We start from the raw sequence: 16,396 nt of genomic DNA on the forward strand, positions 1-16,396 counted from the left end.
GTTGATGACCAGTTGTAAGCTTTTAATGCAATCAAGGAAAACCCAATATAAAAGCATTGTTCTTAATATATGTGAACGAACGACTGCTTGATTGATTGACTGATTGATGTCTCGTTGTAAGCATTTAGTGCAATAAAAAAACATTATTGAGCGGATAAAAATAAACTTACCGTTTTTCAAATTCTCTACATGTGATTGATTCCCTGATTGATGACTAGCTGTGAGCATTCAGTGCAATCAATCAAAAATTAATGTTTGTATGGGCCATCTGATTCTTAGATAGCTTGAATGTCCGCTTATAAAGCTGATCCATCGATTCTATAGCATCATGTCCTTGGAAAGATCCCAAGACTACAATTTGTTCTGCACATTTCTGGATAATATTTAGCAATTGTTAACATAGAGAGTTGATTTAAACATTAAAGCCATAAATATGGTTGCTTTATTCTAGTCTATTACACAATTCAAGATTAATATTAGTTTTGCTGCGGTTGCTCTTGCCAATATTTTTGTTTTGGTTTTTTCTTTTCGTGTTTTCTTTTCCTTTTTTCTTGCCGTTTTTTTTTTGTTTGTTTTTTTCTTTTACATACATTCATAATATTCATAATATTTTATATAGTTTTGTATTTTTTTTTTTTTGTATTTTGTAATATTTAAAGTGAGCTCCAAATAAGTATTATTATGCTTCTGGCTAAATTAATTATACATTTTCTTTACTCGAGAACTAATTACATAATGCTAAGTATGCATATATATATATATATATATATATTTACGTATATATTTGCATATAAATGTGCACATATAATGTGTGTGTGTGTGTGTGTGGGTGTGTGAATGTATGATCATTTGCATTTGCCATTCATTTCATCTTTCATCAATCCAGTCAAGCGTGCTTCTAATCATATTTTGCATATGCTTGGATGTGTGAACTGTGTGTGTGAGTGTGTGTGTGTGTGTGTGTGTGTTTATGTTTGTGTGTGTATTTGTGGCATGATTACTAAACGTTTTAAGCGCTAGCATATATACTACATACATATATACTAAGAACTGTACAGCTACTAATTTACGTTAATTGTTTTATAGTTCATTTATTTCCATCATTTTGGAAAGCGGGGAGAAAAACTGGGTAACGGGGGTGTGGGGTGTGGGATGAAGGGGGGATTGGTTAGTAGCCTAATTAGCGAATAGCCAAGCACAGCTGCTGGCCATGCAGAACGAATGACGCACAAACAAGTCCAGTTGTAGCAGCAACAGCATTCTAGGGTATACGCACAGCACGGCAAATCGGGAGGGGCCCATCGCAGGGTCCCGCCTAGGGTTTGCGCACTATGCGTATGACCCTTGTGGACTATGAGGCTGCCGTCTGATCCAGGAGCCTGTAGTTCTGGAATGTCTTCCATTCGCCGGTATTGTAGTCCAGGCGGATGTGCGATTCGACCTGGCACAGCGCCGTGTTGCCATCCTCTTGTTGCACTTTTTCCTGTGAACCCGGAAAATAAAATTAACAAATTTTGGACACAGATTTGTGTGACGTTCGACGCACCTCGGTTTCACCCAGTTTGATGACCAGCACATTTTCGGTATTGGGCCGCGGATTCTCGCGCAGTCCGGCCATAAAGCCCAAGATGAGCGCCTTGTCCGGTCGCGAGACGCGATTCGCCTTGCGGAACATCTCGTGCGCCTTGTGCACGTGCTCATTCTGAGGGGCAGATCGAGAGATTAGATTAGGTTTTTAAATCTGGAATAGTTGTGAGAATCCTTACCGATAGCGACAAGCCGCGTCGCTGTGGCGCCTGCTGTGCCGCCGGAGCTGTCGTCTGCTGCTGCTGCTGCGCCTGCTGCTGGGTGACCTGCACCTGGACGGTGCGCGATATGGCCGCATTGTTGTTGCCCTGCTGCTGGAGCTGGGCGCCCGCGGTGCTCGTCGAGGTGACCAAACGCTGCTGCAGGGCCGGCTTATGCTGCACCAGTATCTGCTGTTGCTGCTGCTGGCGCGGCTGCTGTTGCGGCGCCGCCGCCGCTGCCGCCGACTGCGTTATAATCGTACGCTGTGTGCTGCTCGGCGGCGCCGCCTGCACCTGCACCAACTGCGGCTGCTGGCCAGGACGCTGGATCAGCGTCAGGCCCTGCGGCAGCGTGGTCAATCCTCCGCCCACATTGGTCATGACTGGCCGTATTATCGTCTGCTGTGTGGACTGAAAAGCCATTTGATATTAGTTTCTCATTTCGCATCAACTTACATTAAAGTCCGATTTCATTTCTTCGCAGCAATTAATTTAAACACGGAACTGGACGCAAGCTGAGACGGTTTTTGACTATTTCTTCTTATTAATTTTTAAGTCAGAGCCTTCTCTGACGCAATGGTGCCTGCACTCAAGACTAATTCACGTTTGCGGAGTTAGAGTATTTACATTAGAGCTAGATAAGCCCCTGCTAATATAAATTCCAATCAATCATAAGCTTCGCTTACAAACTGTCGGATACTCGAACAAGTTTTTCGCTCAAACGAGTCATGACTCATTTTATGTCTCAAGCTGTTCGAGTTGCAAAAACACAAACATTCTATCGAACAAGTAGGCTCGAAAGAATGGAGCTGGCTCCAAATTTTATCCAGATTCATAAGCCCCTGCTAGGATAAATCTCAAGAAAACTCAACAGTCATGAGCTGCGCATACAAACTGTCGGATACTCGAACATTTTTTGTCGCTCAAACGAGTCAAACTCAAATTGTATGGCTCAATCTGTTACAAACAGAAAATAGTTCTATCGAACAAATAAGTTCGAAAGGATGGAGCTGTCTTCGAACTCGAACGTTTCGTTGCTCGAACTTGTTGCAGACGCGAACAAGTCAAACTGCGATTAAAGTTCGAATACTCGAGTCTTTCGCTTAAGCCGAATGAGTATCCAAGTTTGATGCAAGTGAGTTCAACAATTCAGAGCTCTGATTGAGAAGTTCTATGCAACACAACTCAACTGAATACTATATAGGATACATGCCATGTTTTCGCAAGGGTATTTGATCCGAAATGGAACCTCTTGCCTGATTTCGACCGTTTCGCATGTGTTTGAGCTAATTGTTCGAACTTGTTGCTGACTCGAACAGATCGAACTTCGATGGAACTCCAAATGCTCCAAGTCTTAAGGCGAATGAGTATCCCAGTTGGATTGAATTGTTGTATGGAAAACAAATTAAAGCCAATAACTAAATACTATATAGAATATATGCCATGTTTTCGCAGAGACATTTACACTGCGGCACCCAAGATGGAACCTCTTGCCTGTCCCGACTCGAGCTATTGCACTTACATTGCCAATGACACTGGTCGGCGTCTGCTGCTGCACGATGACATGCTGACCTCCAATTGTGTTGGTTGGTATCAGCGTCGGCATCAGCTGCTTGCCAGGATGCACGCTCTGCTGCTGCTGCTGTTGCGACTGCTGCTGCAGCTGTATCGTGTGGGGCTGTACGCTCGTTGACGCCGTCGTCTTGACCAGGCTGGGCGGACCGGCCGCCGTGGTTGTCATGAGCGTGGCGCCCGCACCGAGTCCCGGCAGGCCGCCCACATTGCTGATAGGTATCTGATACATTTCGCCGCCAATATTACGCAAAATGACGCCCTTTTGGGTGAGTATGATGGTCTTGTTCTTGCCCGCCGTCGGTGAGACATTCAGTGTGCCGCCGGCTATGGTGCCGCCGGGCTGCATCAGCACCTGCGACAGCTTTGGCTGTTGCGTCGCCGTCGTGTTGGCCACAATCGTGTGCTGTGGATGCGGCTGCGGCTGCTGTTGCTGCAGCTGTGCCTGCATATGCTGTTGCTGTGCCGCCTGCGAGGCGGGCTGTATGGTAACCGGCCGATTGGGCAGCTGAACGTTTTGTATGTTGAGCGTCTGCTGTCCGGCGGCCAATGCTGCATTGGTGGCCACCAGCGGCGGTGGATTATTGGAAACCAATGTTGTGGCCTGTTGCTGCTGCTGCTGCTGATGCTGTCGCAGCGGCGTCATGACCACGCCCGATGTGCCTGTTGTCTTCAGCAGTATCTTGGTGGGCGTCTGCCCACCTCCGCCGCCACCCGCTGCCGTCTGGTAAAGCGTCGCTGTCTGCGGCGCCGGACGCGTCTGCGTAAAGGAGGTGAGCGTGGGCAATGCCGGCTGCTGCTGCGGCTGTGGCGCAGCCAGAATGTACTGCGTGGTTTGAGGCTGTGACAACTGTTGCTGCTGCTGTTGCTGTTGCTGCTGCTGCGCTGCTGCCGCTGCGCTGGATGAGGCACCCTGTTGCTGCTGCTGCTGCTGCTGTTGGGCTCGCTTGGCTGGCTGAATAATGGTCTGCGATATGATGACCGGACCGCTATTAGCCGCCGTCTTCAGCTGACTCAACGGCATGGTCTTAATAGCCTGCGAGGGTATTGTTGTTGTCGTGGTGGCTGTGCTGCTGCCGCTGCTGCTGCTGACTGTCAGCAGAGGTTTCTGAAAAAAGAGCAGCTGCTTTCGAGACTTTGGCGTAATTATTGCAACTACTTACCGCACGCTGCGCGCTCGGCGTGGATGCCAATATGACGGGCGTGGAGCTGTTGATCAGTATGGGCTGCTGCTGCTGCTGTTGTTGCTGTTGTGCCGCTGCTGCGGCTGCTGCTGCAGCTGCTGCCTGACTGCTGCTGCTGCTGCCGGCGCTGTTGCCTGACGTTGCTGCTGCCGCCGCCGCCGCAGCCTTGGCCTTGGCGGACGTTATCTTGACAGAGATATTGTTGGGCAGATTGGCCAACGGACTAGCCGCCTGTCGCAGCTGCTGCGGCGTCAATATGGTGGTTGTTGTTGTGGATGTGCTGCTGCTGCTGCCGGCGGCGCTGCTGTTGTTGGACACGCTTGAGGCAGCCGCAGCACGCAGCATGGGCTTTATGTCCAGCTTCTCCAACTTGATGGTGGTGTTGCCCACGGTTGTGGTGGCCGTTGCCGTCGCCGTTGTTGCTGCTGCTGCTGCTGCGCTGACCGCGTTGCTGTTGTTATTCAGACGCTTCGGCGCGCTGCGTATTAGCAATTGTGGAGCACGCTGCGCCGGCTGCTGCTGTATAATGATGCGCTGCTGTGGCGTGGACACGGTCGTCGAGATCGCCTGCGCCGGGGTAGCGCGATTGGGCGTCGTCGGCTCAATCTTCTCCAGCTTTATGTTCGCCGGCACGATGATCTCCTCGCTCTTGATCTCGATTTCCTGCTTAATGCGCTTCGGCGTTTGATGGTAACTATTATTATTATTGTTGTTGCTGTTGTTGTTGTTATTCAGCTTGGCCGCCGTCTTGGCTGCCTTCGCCTTGCTCTCCGCCTTACGCGTGGGTGTGGCCACCACAGCCGGCGCATTGGTTTGGGTAAACTGCAACGTAGCAGCCGCAGCATATTCGGGCGTGCCCGGCGTCTCCGGCTGCAAGGCCTTGGTGACCAGCTCGGGCGTCTTGAAGTCCTCGTCCGGTTGCTCCTCCAAGCTGCCGCTGCTTTGGTTCAGCTGTGGCTCCAATTTGATTTCAAAACTGTTGTTAGCCGACGTGGGCGTGGTTGGCGTCTCACCAACGCTTGCAATGGCCACGTTCGCGTCCGCGGGCGGACTCTCGCTGTTGTTATTGCAGCTGGCGGCAGCGGCTGCAGCAGCCGCTGCGGCGGCCTGTTGCTTCTGTTCCTGCTTCTTTTGCTGCTCCTCCAGCTGCTGTTCGCGCTTGCGCTTCTTGGCGGCGGCATAACCGAGCGGCTGTTCGGTGAATTCGAGTATCTTGATGCCGCCATCCTTGCGGCCGGCTGGCGTCCGGCTGAGATTGGGCCGCTGCGCGTTGCCCGGCACGCTGGGCGAACGAAAGCCCGTGGTCGGCATGCGCGAGGGTATGCCCTTTAGCGGTGTCGTGTCCGTCATCTTACGCGGCATGCCGCGCGAGCGCAACGGTATGGTCGGCGCCGATGACTTCTTCAGCGAAGATTGCGCATCCGCCGACTTGTGCAGCAGCTCTGTGCGCAGCTGGGCGCTCTTGGGCTTGCGCTTCAGCGTGAAATGCTTAACTGGCGCCGGCTGTTGTCCAACCTGTCGAGATGGGCAAGAGAAAACGGCTACTGACTGACTGCATTTGGCGGATGGGCAGTTACTTACCACCGAGATCAACGCATTTTTGTTGAGATACTGGCACTCCAGGGGCAGCATGCCCAGGTCCGAGTGCTTGGTGACCAATTTGCGCAGATCATTGACCATATCGGTGAATATGGGTCGCGTATCCTCGTAATCTGAGATTTCTGTGTTCAGCGAACTGGTCGCCGGAAATGTTTTCATCGTCTCCGCCAGCATCGAGACCCATAATTCCGAATCCAGGCCGGCAACTTCGATGACCTCCTCCAACTCGCTTTTCCACTGCAAATTTCAATAATTTTATTAATTAAAAGTTACTTGTAAATAAAATTCAAATTAGAATTTATAAATTGTGCATTAACTGTTATTGTTAAATGTAATTTAACAGTAAAAGCTCTTCGGAACGAACACTTAACACTTGGTTCCACTTTTTATCGCCTTGTTAAGGTCTTAAACGAAAGTTTATGTGAATTTCCTATGTACTTTCATGATAAATTAAATTGGATGTTTGTAAACTCTTCTATCTTGATTTAAAAACATATTAATTTCTCCGTATTCGAATTTGCCCTACGGCAATTACGCTCTTCTTCCCTTTAAGTATATAACATCCATTCTTGATCAACTTCGGACTTAATGTTCCGATTCATAAACAATTTGGAGGCTTTTAATATGTCATATAAAATTATATATATACCAAAGCACAAGACTTAAGCATTAAGTTAAATATTTGTAATATTTATAAATAAAGTTTTGTTTATTTAGCTGAAAAAAATATATATTTTTAGTGTTTAATTTATTCTGCGTATGATATGCGGGAATATATATTCCAATTCCAAGTCCAGGTCCAACTTGAAAAAGTTGTCCACACAAGGGAGCTTTCACTGTACTTTTAAAAAACCGCTATGAATAGCTGCTGTTATGTTAACAGTATGTTAACAGGGCCTACGCCAATGTTTTGACAGCAGCAATTTTATTTAAATGTGTTTTATCAGCATTTTTAATGTGAAACAGGTTTTTGTAAAAATATTATATTTTCTTTTAGCGGGGTTGGGGGGAGCTTATCTTCGTCCTAATAAAATATACATATATGTTCGTGATCAGCAGCAGCAATCGCTGTTAAATTTAACAGCGTCCACACACACACAATTACAATCAGATTCCCATTAGTTCACAAATAACTGTTTTTTATTTCGTAGTAGTTCATCAAAAAATAAACAACGGTAACAAATGACGACACACATTCAACAGTTTTGTATTGACCACCCGCTTAACGCCCACGCATACACACACAAAATCAAAATAAAAAAAAAGCACCAACACTGAACTCCTATACGCACACATGTGCACACAAGTCGTTCGCGCAGAAGTGGCGGGAAATATTTGTATCTCTTAGGGCCATAAAAACAACACACAGCCAACACTTGTATGTATGCATTGTCACATATAAATATATAGAGCATATTTGACTTTTTACATTTCACGGTTATTAACAGAGATTTGTTTGCATTTAAGGGTTCGCAGCACCATAAACTCTTCACCAACGCAGCATGTGTGCGTGCGCGTGTTTCTGTGTATGCGTGTGTGTGTGTGTTTGCGTGTACATGCTGGTGTACTTTTTTTCCACTTTGTATTACACCAACGAGATATTGAGATTTACCTCTTCGACCAGACGGCGCGGAATATGCAGAAAACTGAGCAGCAATTTTAACTTGACCTGCGTCTGCAAATCGGGAAAACACTCTTTGATGTTGCGCAAAACCTCCTTGTTTAATTGCGAGCATATTGAACCATTTATCCACGAATCGTTTGATGTGCCCAGTTTATTATGCAGCCACAGTGATGTGTCGCTGTCCCTTACGTTCGCCATTTTAACGTTTACGCGTAAACACACACGGCGCACATAAAACTTAGCACGTCCAACGTTTAATCACAATATTGCAGCGCAATTTTCAATTAATATTCGTTTTTTTCTTAGTTTTTGACGAAAAACACACACGAAAAACCCGTGGAAAATTGTAATAGGAAGCTACGACTGAAAAAAGTGTTGCCACATGTCCGATATAAGTGTGTACTCATGATGCGCAGAACGTAAACGAATACTTGCACACTGGTTGATATCTAACGATGTATCGATATATTTTGCAGCCCTGATCGGCAGGCCAGCTTCTATAGTATTATTGTTATATATTTTAAATTATATTTAATAAATGCACTAATTAGTGATTTAATAAATAATTTTTACTAAAGAGCACGTTTTACTTCATTATAAAACTATCGAAATACTTCAAGCTGTTGCTCAGTGCACTACACAAACACGTACGATCAGCTGTGATTTGTTGTTGTCTGTTTTGCAAAAACAATTATTGTATATAAAATGGAAATTTTAAATGAAAGCGCACAAAAATCTGTTAAGAAACAGGGCATATCTACGGGTGGTAAACTCCTCATAGGCGTGACTGGTGGCATCGGAATTGGGCTGTCCATTGTGTGCGCCTCGTTTGTGGCGCCCGCCTTTCGCAAATTCTGCCTGCCCTATGTGCCGGCTACAACAGAACAAATACAAAATGTATTACAATTCCTGCCCAAAAATGCCAGCGGCAAGCTACTAGACATTGGCTCCGGCGACGGACGCATCGTTGTGGGTGAGTTACAGTTATAACGCGCTGTAGTTTCTATTGTAAAAACTTATGTAATCTTCTCTAGCGGCGGCCCAGCATGCCAAGGGCCTGAAGACGGACGGCGTGGAGCTGAATCCCTGGCTGGTCTACTACTCCCGATTGGCTGCACTGCGCCATGGAGTTGGCCAGCAAACTAGCTTCTTTCGGCGCGATCTCTGGAAGTTTAACATAAGCGAGTACAACTATGTGGTCATATTTGGCGTAGAGCAAATGATGCAGGATCTGGAGCACAAACTGATTGCGGAATGTCCGCACAATGCCAAGATCATAGCCTGTCGCTTTCCGCTGCCGCAGCTGCAGCCGGCGCGCATCATCGAGGACGGCGTCAACACGGTCTGGTTCTACGATCTCAGCGAACAGAGGAGAACAGAGAGCTGCAGTTAATAGAATAAGTTGATAAGTTTTATTTATTACTTTCAGTTAAGTTTTATTGCTTTTTGTGCAGAGAAAAACTATATACTTAAATGAAATGCTCGAGATTGGGGGACAGTCGGATCGATCGTACGCATCGATGTGTACACTGGACCCAATTGGTCAATACTAGAGGACAGCCGTATAAAAAGAGTTTCACGATAAATATATAAATGAAAGATTATTTAAGAACAACTAATGCACAGACACAGACACTAGGGCGATTACACAGTTAATTAGGAAACCATAAAGACCAGATGTGTAGACGAATAAGCAGCAGAGCAGGCAGTGTTCACGTGGATGGAGCCCATTGATTGGCCCTGAGCGAGAGAACTTAGTCGCGACTGCTAAAAGCGCCGCCCTAAGTAAATGCACTTGCTGCGCCCGTCGCGATAAACCTCAGTGAATCCAATCTTCGAGTAGAAGGTCACCTGCTCCTTATCCTGTTCCGGCACACAGACGTGCACACCAAAGCAGCCGTTGGCGCGCAGCGCGGCCAGCAAGACGGTCAATAGTCGCTTGGCAATGCCGTTGTCATGCTGTTCCGCCTCCCTTAGAATGGCGGCGCTTATCACCGCCGGAAAGGTGCCGCACACCTCTGTGGGACACATCAGCTCCTCGTCTCTGTGAAAATCCTGCATGAAATGCACACTCAGCTTGTGGGCCTTGCTGTTGTTGCCATCGGCTACGCTTTCCAGCAACGCTTTTGGATACTTCTCGCGCAGCTCCGTTAGCCAGCAAACCTCAGTATTGCGATGAAAGATATTAATATCCGGGGCAGCGCAGACATAACCAACAATCGATTCGCTCTTATCGTAGGCCACAAGGCACAGCTCCGGATGAATGGTTAAATGCGCGCCGACCAAGGCATCGGCCACAATATCGCCCAATGGAGCGGGCAGCAAAACCTCATCGCCATCCGGCTCGCTCTGCCATTGCAAATATGTGCGCGTACAGATCTTGTTGACTTGCAGCTCATCGGAATTCTGATATGGTCTCAACAGATAGTAATTGGCCGTGGGCTGCTCGGGCAACTTGTAGACAAACAAATCATTGCCCGAATCGACGGGCATCAGGCGCTGCAAGTCGGCCGTGAGGCCGCCGCGAAACACCCAAGGCTCCTGATCGCCAGACATGAAAGCCTCCTTCCAGCCTTTGCTAAACCCTGCAAAGAAACGGAAAAATTCCCCAAATGAGATGCCGTAAATGTTGGATACAAAGTCATCGAACTTACACGTGTAGCTGCCCTCCGTGTAGGAGGACATGTTCGGCGGGAACTGAGCCAAAGCCAGCCACTTGACATAGCAATTGAGCAGCGACAGCGCACCGGATATGTCCCACACATACGAATACAAATCATGGCATATTTCCTTATTTTCACAATTTGCAATTTTGATCAGCAGCTCCAGAACCCCGCCACATAGCTTGGAGAAGAATTCGGAGCGTTGCAGCCATTCGCTAATCTCGGGCTTGATGGCCTTAGCATCAGGATGGCCGCCGCTGGCGCGATCGTGGAGCAGGACATTCGCATTGACTTTCAGCCATTGGAACTCGCTGAGCAGCTTCAGGCCACGACTGCCGTGCTCAAAGGGTAAATAGAATAGATCACAGAGCAGGCTTAAATCATCTACATTAATCTTGTTCTCGTTAGCAGTTGATCTGAAAAGTAGACTATATCAATAAGTTGCCGTCGAAGGTGAATAAAATATTTACTTGTCCGCCAAATCTTCCAGCTCCTCCTCCGCCTCGTGCATCTCCTCATTAGACTCTGGCGACGCTGATGCGCTTTCCACGTGCATGCTCTGAAAGAAAAATTCAATAATCTCAGTTAAGCTGTTGAATTTTATAATGGGCATTAGTTTCCACCCATTTCCTGCTCGGGGAATAGTAAAAATTAATTATAAATAAAAATGTCCACACATTTTTATCTTTAACCCATCTTCATACAATTTTTACCAGCATTTGGATAGAAATCTCAGCTTTCACAATGCTTCCCGGCTTTCCGGATTGTCAATCAACTGGAAAGTTCTGTATAAATGTAGATAGCTTACATTAACATCGTTGGCGGATTCCTCCATAACGACATCATCGCCAGCCAACTTGATGGCTTCCTTTGGCGAAATCTGCGAGTTAATGCTGCTGCTGCACTCCATGGGCTCGTTGGCGCCAGCGCTTAAAGGACTCAGACTGTTTTCATCCAGCATGGTGTCCACATTTAAATTGGCCACCTGGTCGCGCTTCTCAGCTATCAGAATGGCATCAGCAGCAACCGGCGAGTTGTCGACTTTGCTGACTACCGGTGCCGGCTCCAACTTAGTTGCCGGCTCGAATGCTTCACAGCTCAGTTTGATGGTCTCCTCAACGCTCTTGGCCTCCATTATGGGTGCTGGCACAATGGAGATGGGTATCTTTTTTGGCAACTCAATATTGGATGCAACTGTTGTGGGTATGGGATTAATAATCTCGTCGTTGGTCACAACTTTAGTCGGCGACACCAAAGAGTTCATCACCGGATTGGAAATGGGCGTCAGCGAGGAGCTAACTGTGCTGCACACATCGGCCAGCGCTTGGAGCTGGGTGGTGTTCACCTCGGGCACCGTGCGCGAATTCGTCGACGTTGTTGTCGTCGTCGTCAGAGTCATGCATGTGTTAATCGACGGTATTATAGGAATTATGGGCATGACCATTTCAACCTGCGGCTGCGGCTTGGTAATCGGTCCAAAGGCTTCCTTCGCCACAAAAAACTCCGGCAGCCACTCGTTGATAGCATTTCTATAGAATTAAAAGCAACTCATGAGTCAAGCCAGTTATTAGCCGGGTATGTCTGAGTCTGCGACTTACTTGAGCGCTAAGCGCGGATGATAAACGTTCTTGGACAGACACTCCACGGGCAAATCGTCCTCGTTTTCAGTCTCCAGCTTGATATCAGCGCTCAGGGAGCTGTTCATCTTTGAGTCCAGACTGCAGCGCGACCAGAAGGCCAGCGTATGCACCGCTATGAAATTGCCATAGAACTCGCAATTCGGATTAGTCATAACTCCACGCAGATAGGGTATCAGCTCCGGCGAACGACCTGAGTACGGGCCAAGGAAGACACGTTTCTGGTCATAATCGTTCGCATGGAGATTATCCCAAATGACAGGCGGACGACGCAGTATCTCAGTTATTTCCCGTATCGATTCAATCGTCACAATTTTTGATATCACCTTGTCACCCGTCCAGAGTATGTCGATGTCGTTGTTCAGCTTGGAGCCTAGCGTGTTCAGATATTCCGAATCCGCAACGCTGGGCACAGCACGCGAGGCACAGTACTGCGTTGGGCAAAAGAGAAACTTTGGACTGCCCAAATGGGTGAAAATCTCATTGGTCACCGAGACCTGGGCGTTGGCGAATGTCTGGAACACCTCCTTGTCGGCCTTAGACAGCTCCGATTCAATGTCATCGAAGAGCAAGGCATATGCCTCGCAGCCAAACTGTGATACCTGATCTAGCTTACGCTTCAGCGTCCCAATCTCCTTCGCGCTGCTATAAGTCATATCCAGACCCGGCGACAGGGCATAGTAGAAAACAATGCCCGCTTCTTTGGCGGCTGTAATCAGACCTAAAAATAATTGCAGCATTTGCCATATGAGCAGGTTTTGGCTCTAATTATCAATAAATACTTGATAAGTGATCCGCCTCCTCGACCGTGTACAGCTCACGCCAGTAGGCTCGGTGCTTGTAGTCATCTTTGGGTGCGTACATATACGAGTCCATGCCCAGTTTTTTTAATTTGCGAAACAAATCTTTTCGCTGCTCAGTTGTCCATGGTCGGCCGTAGAAGCCCTCAATTACGCCGCAAATGAATTGGCGTTGCCGATCCAGTGGGGTATGCTCAAAAGTTTCACATTTTTCCCTCATGCGGCCGTCTTCCATTTTCACAGAATCAGGATAAATGCGAGTTAAATGGTTATTTATTTCAGAACGCAAACGCTAATGCGGCAAACGTATTAGTGGCCTTTTGTCAGTGTGACCGCATTTCGCATACGCAAATATTCGTGCGAAAACAATGTATAACTGTGGTATCGATAAGCGTCGATAAATATATTTTGCCGATATGTAACGAATATACCGATATAAGATGATGGATTTGAATGTTATATTTTATAACTAATTTTTTAATTTTAATGGTCGGCAAATCGAGTGCCAAATTAAGCATTTAATACGTAAGAGTAGAAAAATAAAAAGCCGAAATCCTAATCAGAATACAAAAATGTCGTGCACGTAGGAAGGAATAAAGAGCGATTATTCCTGGTAGGGCTGGCGGAAGCCATAAATTGAAGACGAAACAACAAAAAAGAAATCTAAGTAGCCAACAATCAACTTATAAAAGAAGATTAAGAAGAAGAAACCTGTAGGCAATAAGCAGAAATCGCTGCTGAGCTGATTAAACTCGATTCTGGCTATTATTATTATCTTTTGATTTTTCTTAGGGCGAAGCCGGACAAAGCCGGGTAATGCGTAGTGCTGTAGATATTAACAAGCAAAGTTCAATTTAGTAGCTTCTAGTACTTATATGCAACACAAGATATTTCGAAATTTCGCCAGCTTAGTTATCTTAACAAAACTCATGAATTGTAATGATGAACTTTCACAAATATATTATCTTGTGGCCGGCACAAGAACCGCGATACTGAGCGATAATCAACAAATGTTATCAGTTTGGCACAGAGTATATAAATCTGTGGACTCCGTTCAGTGGGAATAGTTAAAGTCCACGTTTCAGTAGAGCCGCATATCAAAATGGATTTATATTATTCGCCTTATTCAGCGGCAAGTCGGTCCATCCTTATGACTGGCAAGGCAATTGGTGTGGAGTTCAACAGGAAAGTCATAAACATTGTCGAGAATGAGCATCTGAAACCGGAATTTGTGAAAATCAATCCACAACATACGATCCCTACGCTCGTGGATAACGGCTTTGCTTTGTGGGAATCGCGTGCTATTCTGGTTTATCTGGTTGAGAAATACGCCAAAGATGATTCCCTTTATCCCAACGACCCGAAGGGACGTGCTCTCGTAAATCAACGCTTGTACTACGATATGGGAACCCTGTATAAGGCCTTTGCGGAATATTACTACCCTCAGTACCAGAAGAAGGCGCCAGCCGATCCTGAGCTGTTCAAGAAGTTGGAATCGGCAGTGGAAATTCTTGATCTATTCCTTCAGGGTCAGCTGTATGTGGCTGGCGATAGATTGACGATTGCAGACATTGCCATTCTGGCCACAATTTCGACTTTGACAGTCGCAGACTTTGATCTGAGCAAATATGCCAACGTTAGCAAGTGGTACGAGAATGCCAAGAAGGTGACACCCGGCTGGGACGAGAACGAAAAAAGTCTACAGGAATTAAGGGCTCTGGCTGAAAAGTTGAAGGCAAAATGAGTGCACAGCCACATTACACTCAACGTTTAAACTTGTGTTTTATTAAAATACTCATTTAATAAATAACAAAATTTATGATTTCGTACATTGTTATTCGATTCGAACTTTTATTTTTTCAAAAGTTATTAACGGCTTTTTACTATAGTATTTTTTAGATATTTTGCTGGCTCGTAGTATTTTTTATTCTATCGAAAACTCAGATTATCGAAAGGCATCGATATGTCTGCACAGACATGTACCGCAGTATTTTTGTGATATTCGGCTTGCGGTCGCACTGCTTGCTAGTGTTGTTTTATTTTGTTTTCGTTTTGCATTAAGAGTTTAAGGTTTTTAATTTAAGTAGCAACAAATGCAACCATTTATTGTTATACGCAACTACCGGGAAGATGACGAACTCAAATGCCAGGAGCTGGTGCGCGATTACATTATGTCATTCTCCTCAAAGTCTTTCTTTGCGTTCTGCTTTCGTGAGGTAAGCCGACAATTGCGTGACTTATCTATGCCCCAGCGTGGGCGCATCTCGGTAAGGCTCGCCCTTTGACCCGATCAATTGGTGATATTTGTGGATCTAAATTTCAGATAACACTGCAATTTATAGTCATCACTTGGGCCATATTCTTTATATTTCTGGGTGTGCCGCTGCTCTTCTGCGTGCTCACCATACCCGGCTGTGTGTTCTTTCTCTTCACCAGCACCTACTTCTCCTTCTATGCCAAGGCAGTGGAGCTAATGAGGGTAACTTATTACATATATTGCTGCCTACAATTGCTAACCTCACCGTTTTTTAGATGAAGCCCGCCCAATCCTTGGTTGCCGAGTGCTACGAACCGTTCATCTTTCGCTGTGCACCAAACGAGGCTAGCTATCAAATCTTTATGGAGCAAGCTCCATTTGATGAATCCTATAAGAACAAGTTTCGTCGACGCATTGTGGCCACCATAAGCGTTAAGAATCATCATGCTGTCTACAATGCAGCCTGGATATATCGCTTTGCCATTGCCAAGCAATATCCATATCAGAAGATCATGGAGCCCATGATCAGTCTTGTCTCGAAGAACTGCGTCAATGCCGGCTACGCCTCGCTGGAGTGCACAATATCCGAGTGGCAGGAGAGCGAGCGTGATTTCTACGACGACCTTGGCTTCGTGACCCGCCAGATCTATCACAAACAAATCATCGGGAGCAGCGTGACGGTAATGAAGACCCAATTGACGTACAATTTGAAGACAGATGACGCGCTGCAAAAGCAAAACTAGTAGGCTAGAAAAAAGACTACACTCTCAATATATAGAGAATCTCGGGTAACATAACTGTGAAACTTAAAGCAATATTTATATTTGTTTGTAATTCGTTTTTGTATTTGTATTGTATAAACATTCCCCCAATCACGCGATGTCTCCAGTCCACACGAATTTAATAATGTCACATAAAAGGCATCGCATTTTGTATTAAGTGAAAGAAGAAGGTAGCTTCGTTTTGTCCTGCTTTATTATATATCTTGTTTATTCTTTGACATATTCTATTTAAATAAATAAAATATATATTAATAAATAAAACTTGCATATGTTTAGCGCATGCATATTGAATGCCAAACGCAGCTAATTATTTTCTTTTGTTGAATTTGTAAGTAGGTACATTTATTTCTCTTTCTTTGATGCATTTCTCTCTGGGATTAGCCGCTGTAGTATTTTTTTATTTATATAAAAAGCTTTGACTGCCAGAGTGTTTAACTAATTGAAATTTGTATACATTTCTGGGCTACCCTGGCAGAGTTACTCTAAAAAGC

At 45.9% G+C, this 16,396-nt stretch overlaps 5 protein-coding genes across 5 annotated transcripts; 3 read left to right on the plus strand and 2 right to left on the minus strand.

Annotated features, from left to right (window-relative positions):
* Positions 1-411: 411 nt before the first annotated feature.
* Positions 412-8,145, minus strand: Nelf-A (Negative elongation factor A). Its single transcript, XM_064693820.1, has 7 exons — positions 7,755-8,145; positions 6,125-6,379; positions 4,523-6,058; positions 3,310-4,467; positions 1,767-2,198; positions 1,547-1,702; positions 412-1,483 (listed from the first exon to the last, which is right to left on the minus strand). Exons 1-7 carry the CDS (start codon positions 7,962-7,964, stop codon positions 1,352-1,354), a joined length of 3,879 nt encoding a protein of 1,292 aa, XP_064549890.1. The 5' UTR covers positions 7,965-8,145; the 3' UTR covers positions 412-1,351.
* A 139-nt stretch (positions 8,146-8,284) lies between these two features.
* LOC135436319 (ATP synthase subunit C lysine N-methyltransferase) lies at positions 8,285-9,381 on the plus strand. Its single transcript, XM_064693890.1, has 2 exons — positions 8,285-8,739; positions 8,801-9,381. Exons 1-2 carry the CDS (start codon positions 8,472-8,474, stop codon positions 9,157-9,159), a joined length of 627 nt encoding a protein of 208 aa, XP_064549960.1. The 5' UTR covers positions 8,285-8,471; the 3' UTR covers positions 9,160-9,381.
* Oga (O-GlcNAcase) lies at positions 9,167-13,199 on the minus strand. The gene is made up of 6 exons (XM_064693889.1): positions 12,849-13,199; positions 12,028-12,787; positions 11,238-11,958; positions 10,900-10,988; positions 10,421-10,845; positions 9,167-10,351 (listed from the first exon to the last, which is right to left on the minus strand). Exons 1-6 carry the CDS (start codon positions 13,099-13,101, stop codon positions 9,534-9,536), a joined length of 3,066 nt encoding a protein of 1,021 aa, XP_064549959.1. The 5' UTR covers positions 13,102-13,199; the 3' UTR covers positions 9,167-9,533.
* A 745-nt stretch (positions 13,200-13,944) lies between these two features.
* Positions 13,945-14,695, plus strand: LOC135436168 (glutathione S-transferase 1-1-like). The gene has a single exon (XM_064693663.1). It carries the CDS (start codon positions 13,969-13,971, stop codon positions 14,608-14,610), a length of 642 nt encoding a protein of 213 aa, XP_064549733.1. The 5' UTR covers positions 13,945-13,968; the 3' UTR covers positions 14,611-14,695.
* A 176-nt stretch (positions 14,696-14,871) lies between these two features.
* LOC135437142 (uncharacterized) lies at positions 14,872-16,196 on the plus strand. The gene is made up of 3 exons (XM_064694997.1): positions 14,872-15,082; positions 15,190-15,345; positions 15,399-16,196. Exons 1-3 carry the CDS (start codon positions 14,960-14,962, stop codon positions 15,864-15,866), a joined length of 747 nt encoding a protein of 248 aa, XP_064551067.1. The 5' UTR covers positions 14,872-14,959; the 3' UTR covers positions 15,867-16,196.
* The last annotated feature ends 200 nt before the right edge of the window (positions 16,197-16,396 follow it).

The sequence above is a fragment of the Drosophila montana genome, unplaced genomic scaffold (assembly GCF_035044405.1).
Source record: "Drosophila montana isolate Dmon_TW-CO22-7 unplaced genomic scaffold, ASM3504440v1 contig_3733_1, whole genome shotgun sequence".
NCBI classification, from domain to species: domain Eukaryota; kingdom Metazoa; phylum Arthropoda; class Insecta; order Diptera; family Drosophilidae; genus Drosophila; species Drosophila montana.

Excerpts from the sequence above, each read along its gene's own strand:
- LOC135436168 (XM_064693663.1), top strand. The coding sequence starts at position 13,969 with ATGGATTTATATTATTCGCCTTATTCAGCGGCAAGTCGGTCCATCCTT.
- LOC135436319 (XM_064693890.1), top strand. The coding sequence starts at position 8,472 with ATGGAAATTTTAAATGAAAGCGCACAAAAATCTGTTAAGAAACAGGGC. Across the intron at positions 8,740-8,800 it reads CGACGGACGCATCGTTGTGG|CGGCGGCCCAGCATGCCAAG; the intron begins GTGAGTTACAGT and ends AATCTTCTCTAG.
- Nelf-A (XM_064693820.1), bottom strand. The coding sequence starts at position 7,964 with ATGGCGAACGTAAGGGACAGCGACACATCACTGTGGCTGCATAATAAA. Across the intron at positions 6,380-7,754 it reads CGCGCCGTCTGGTCGAAGAG|TGGAAAAGCGAGTTGGAGGA; the intron begins GTAAATCTCAAT and ends TGAAATTTGCAG. Across the intron at positions 4,468-4,522 it reads CGCCGAGCGCGCAGCGTGCG|AAACCTCTGCTGACAGTCAG; the intron begins GTAAGTAGTTGC and ends CTCTTTTTTCAG.
- Oga (XM_064693889.1), bottom strand. The coding sequence starts at position 13,101 with ATGGAAGACGGCCGCATGAGGGAAAAATGTGAAACTTTTGAGCATACC. Across the intron at positions 11,959-12,027 it reads CATCCGCGCTTAGCGCTCAA|AAATGCTATCAACGAGTGGC; the intron begins GTAAGTCGCAGA and ends TTAATTCTATAG. Across the intron at positions 10,846-10,899 it reads CTGGAAGATTTGGCGGACAA|ATCAACTGCTAACGAGAACA; the intron begins GTAAATATTTTA and ends TCTACTTTTCAG.
- LOC135437142 (XM_064694997.1), top strand. The coding sequence starts at position 14,960 with ATGCAACCATTTATTGTTATACGCAACTACCGGGAAGATGACGAACTC. Across the intron at positions 15,083-15,189 it reads TTGCGTTCTGCTTTCGTGAG|ATAACACTGCAATTTATAGT; the intron begins GTAAGCCGACAA and ends TCTAAATTTCAG. Across the intron at positions 15,346-15,398 it reads AGGCAGTGGAGCTAATGAGG|ATGAAGCCCGCCCAATCCTT; the intron begins GTAACTTATTAC and ends ACCGTTTTTTAG.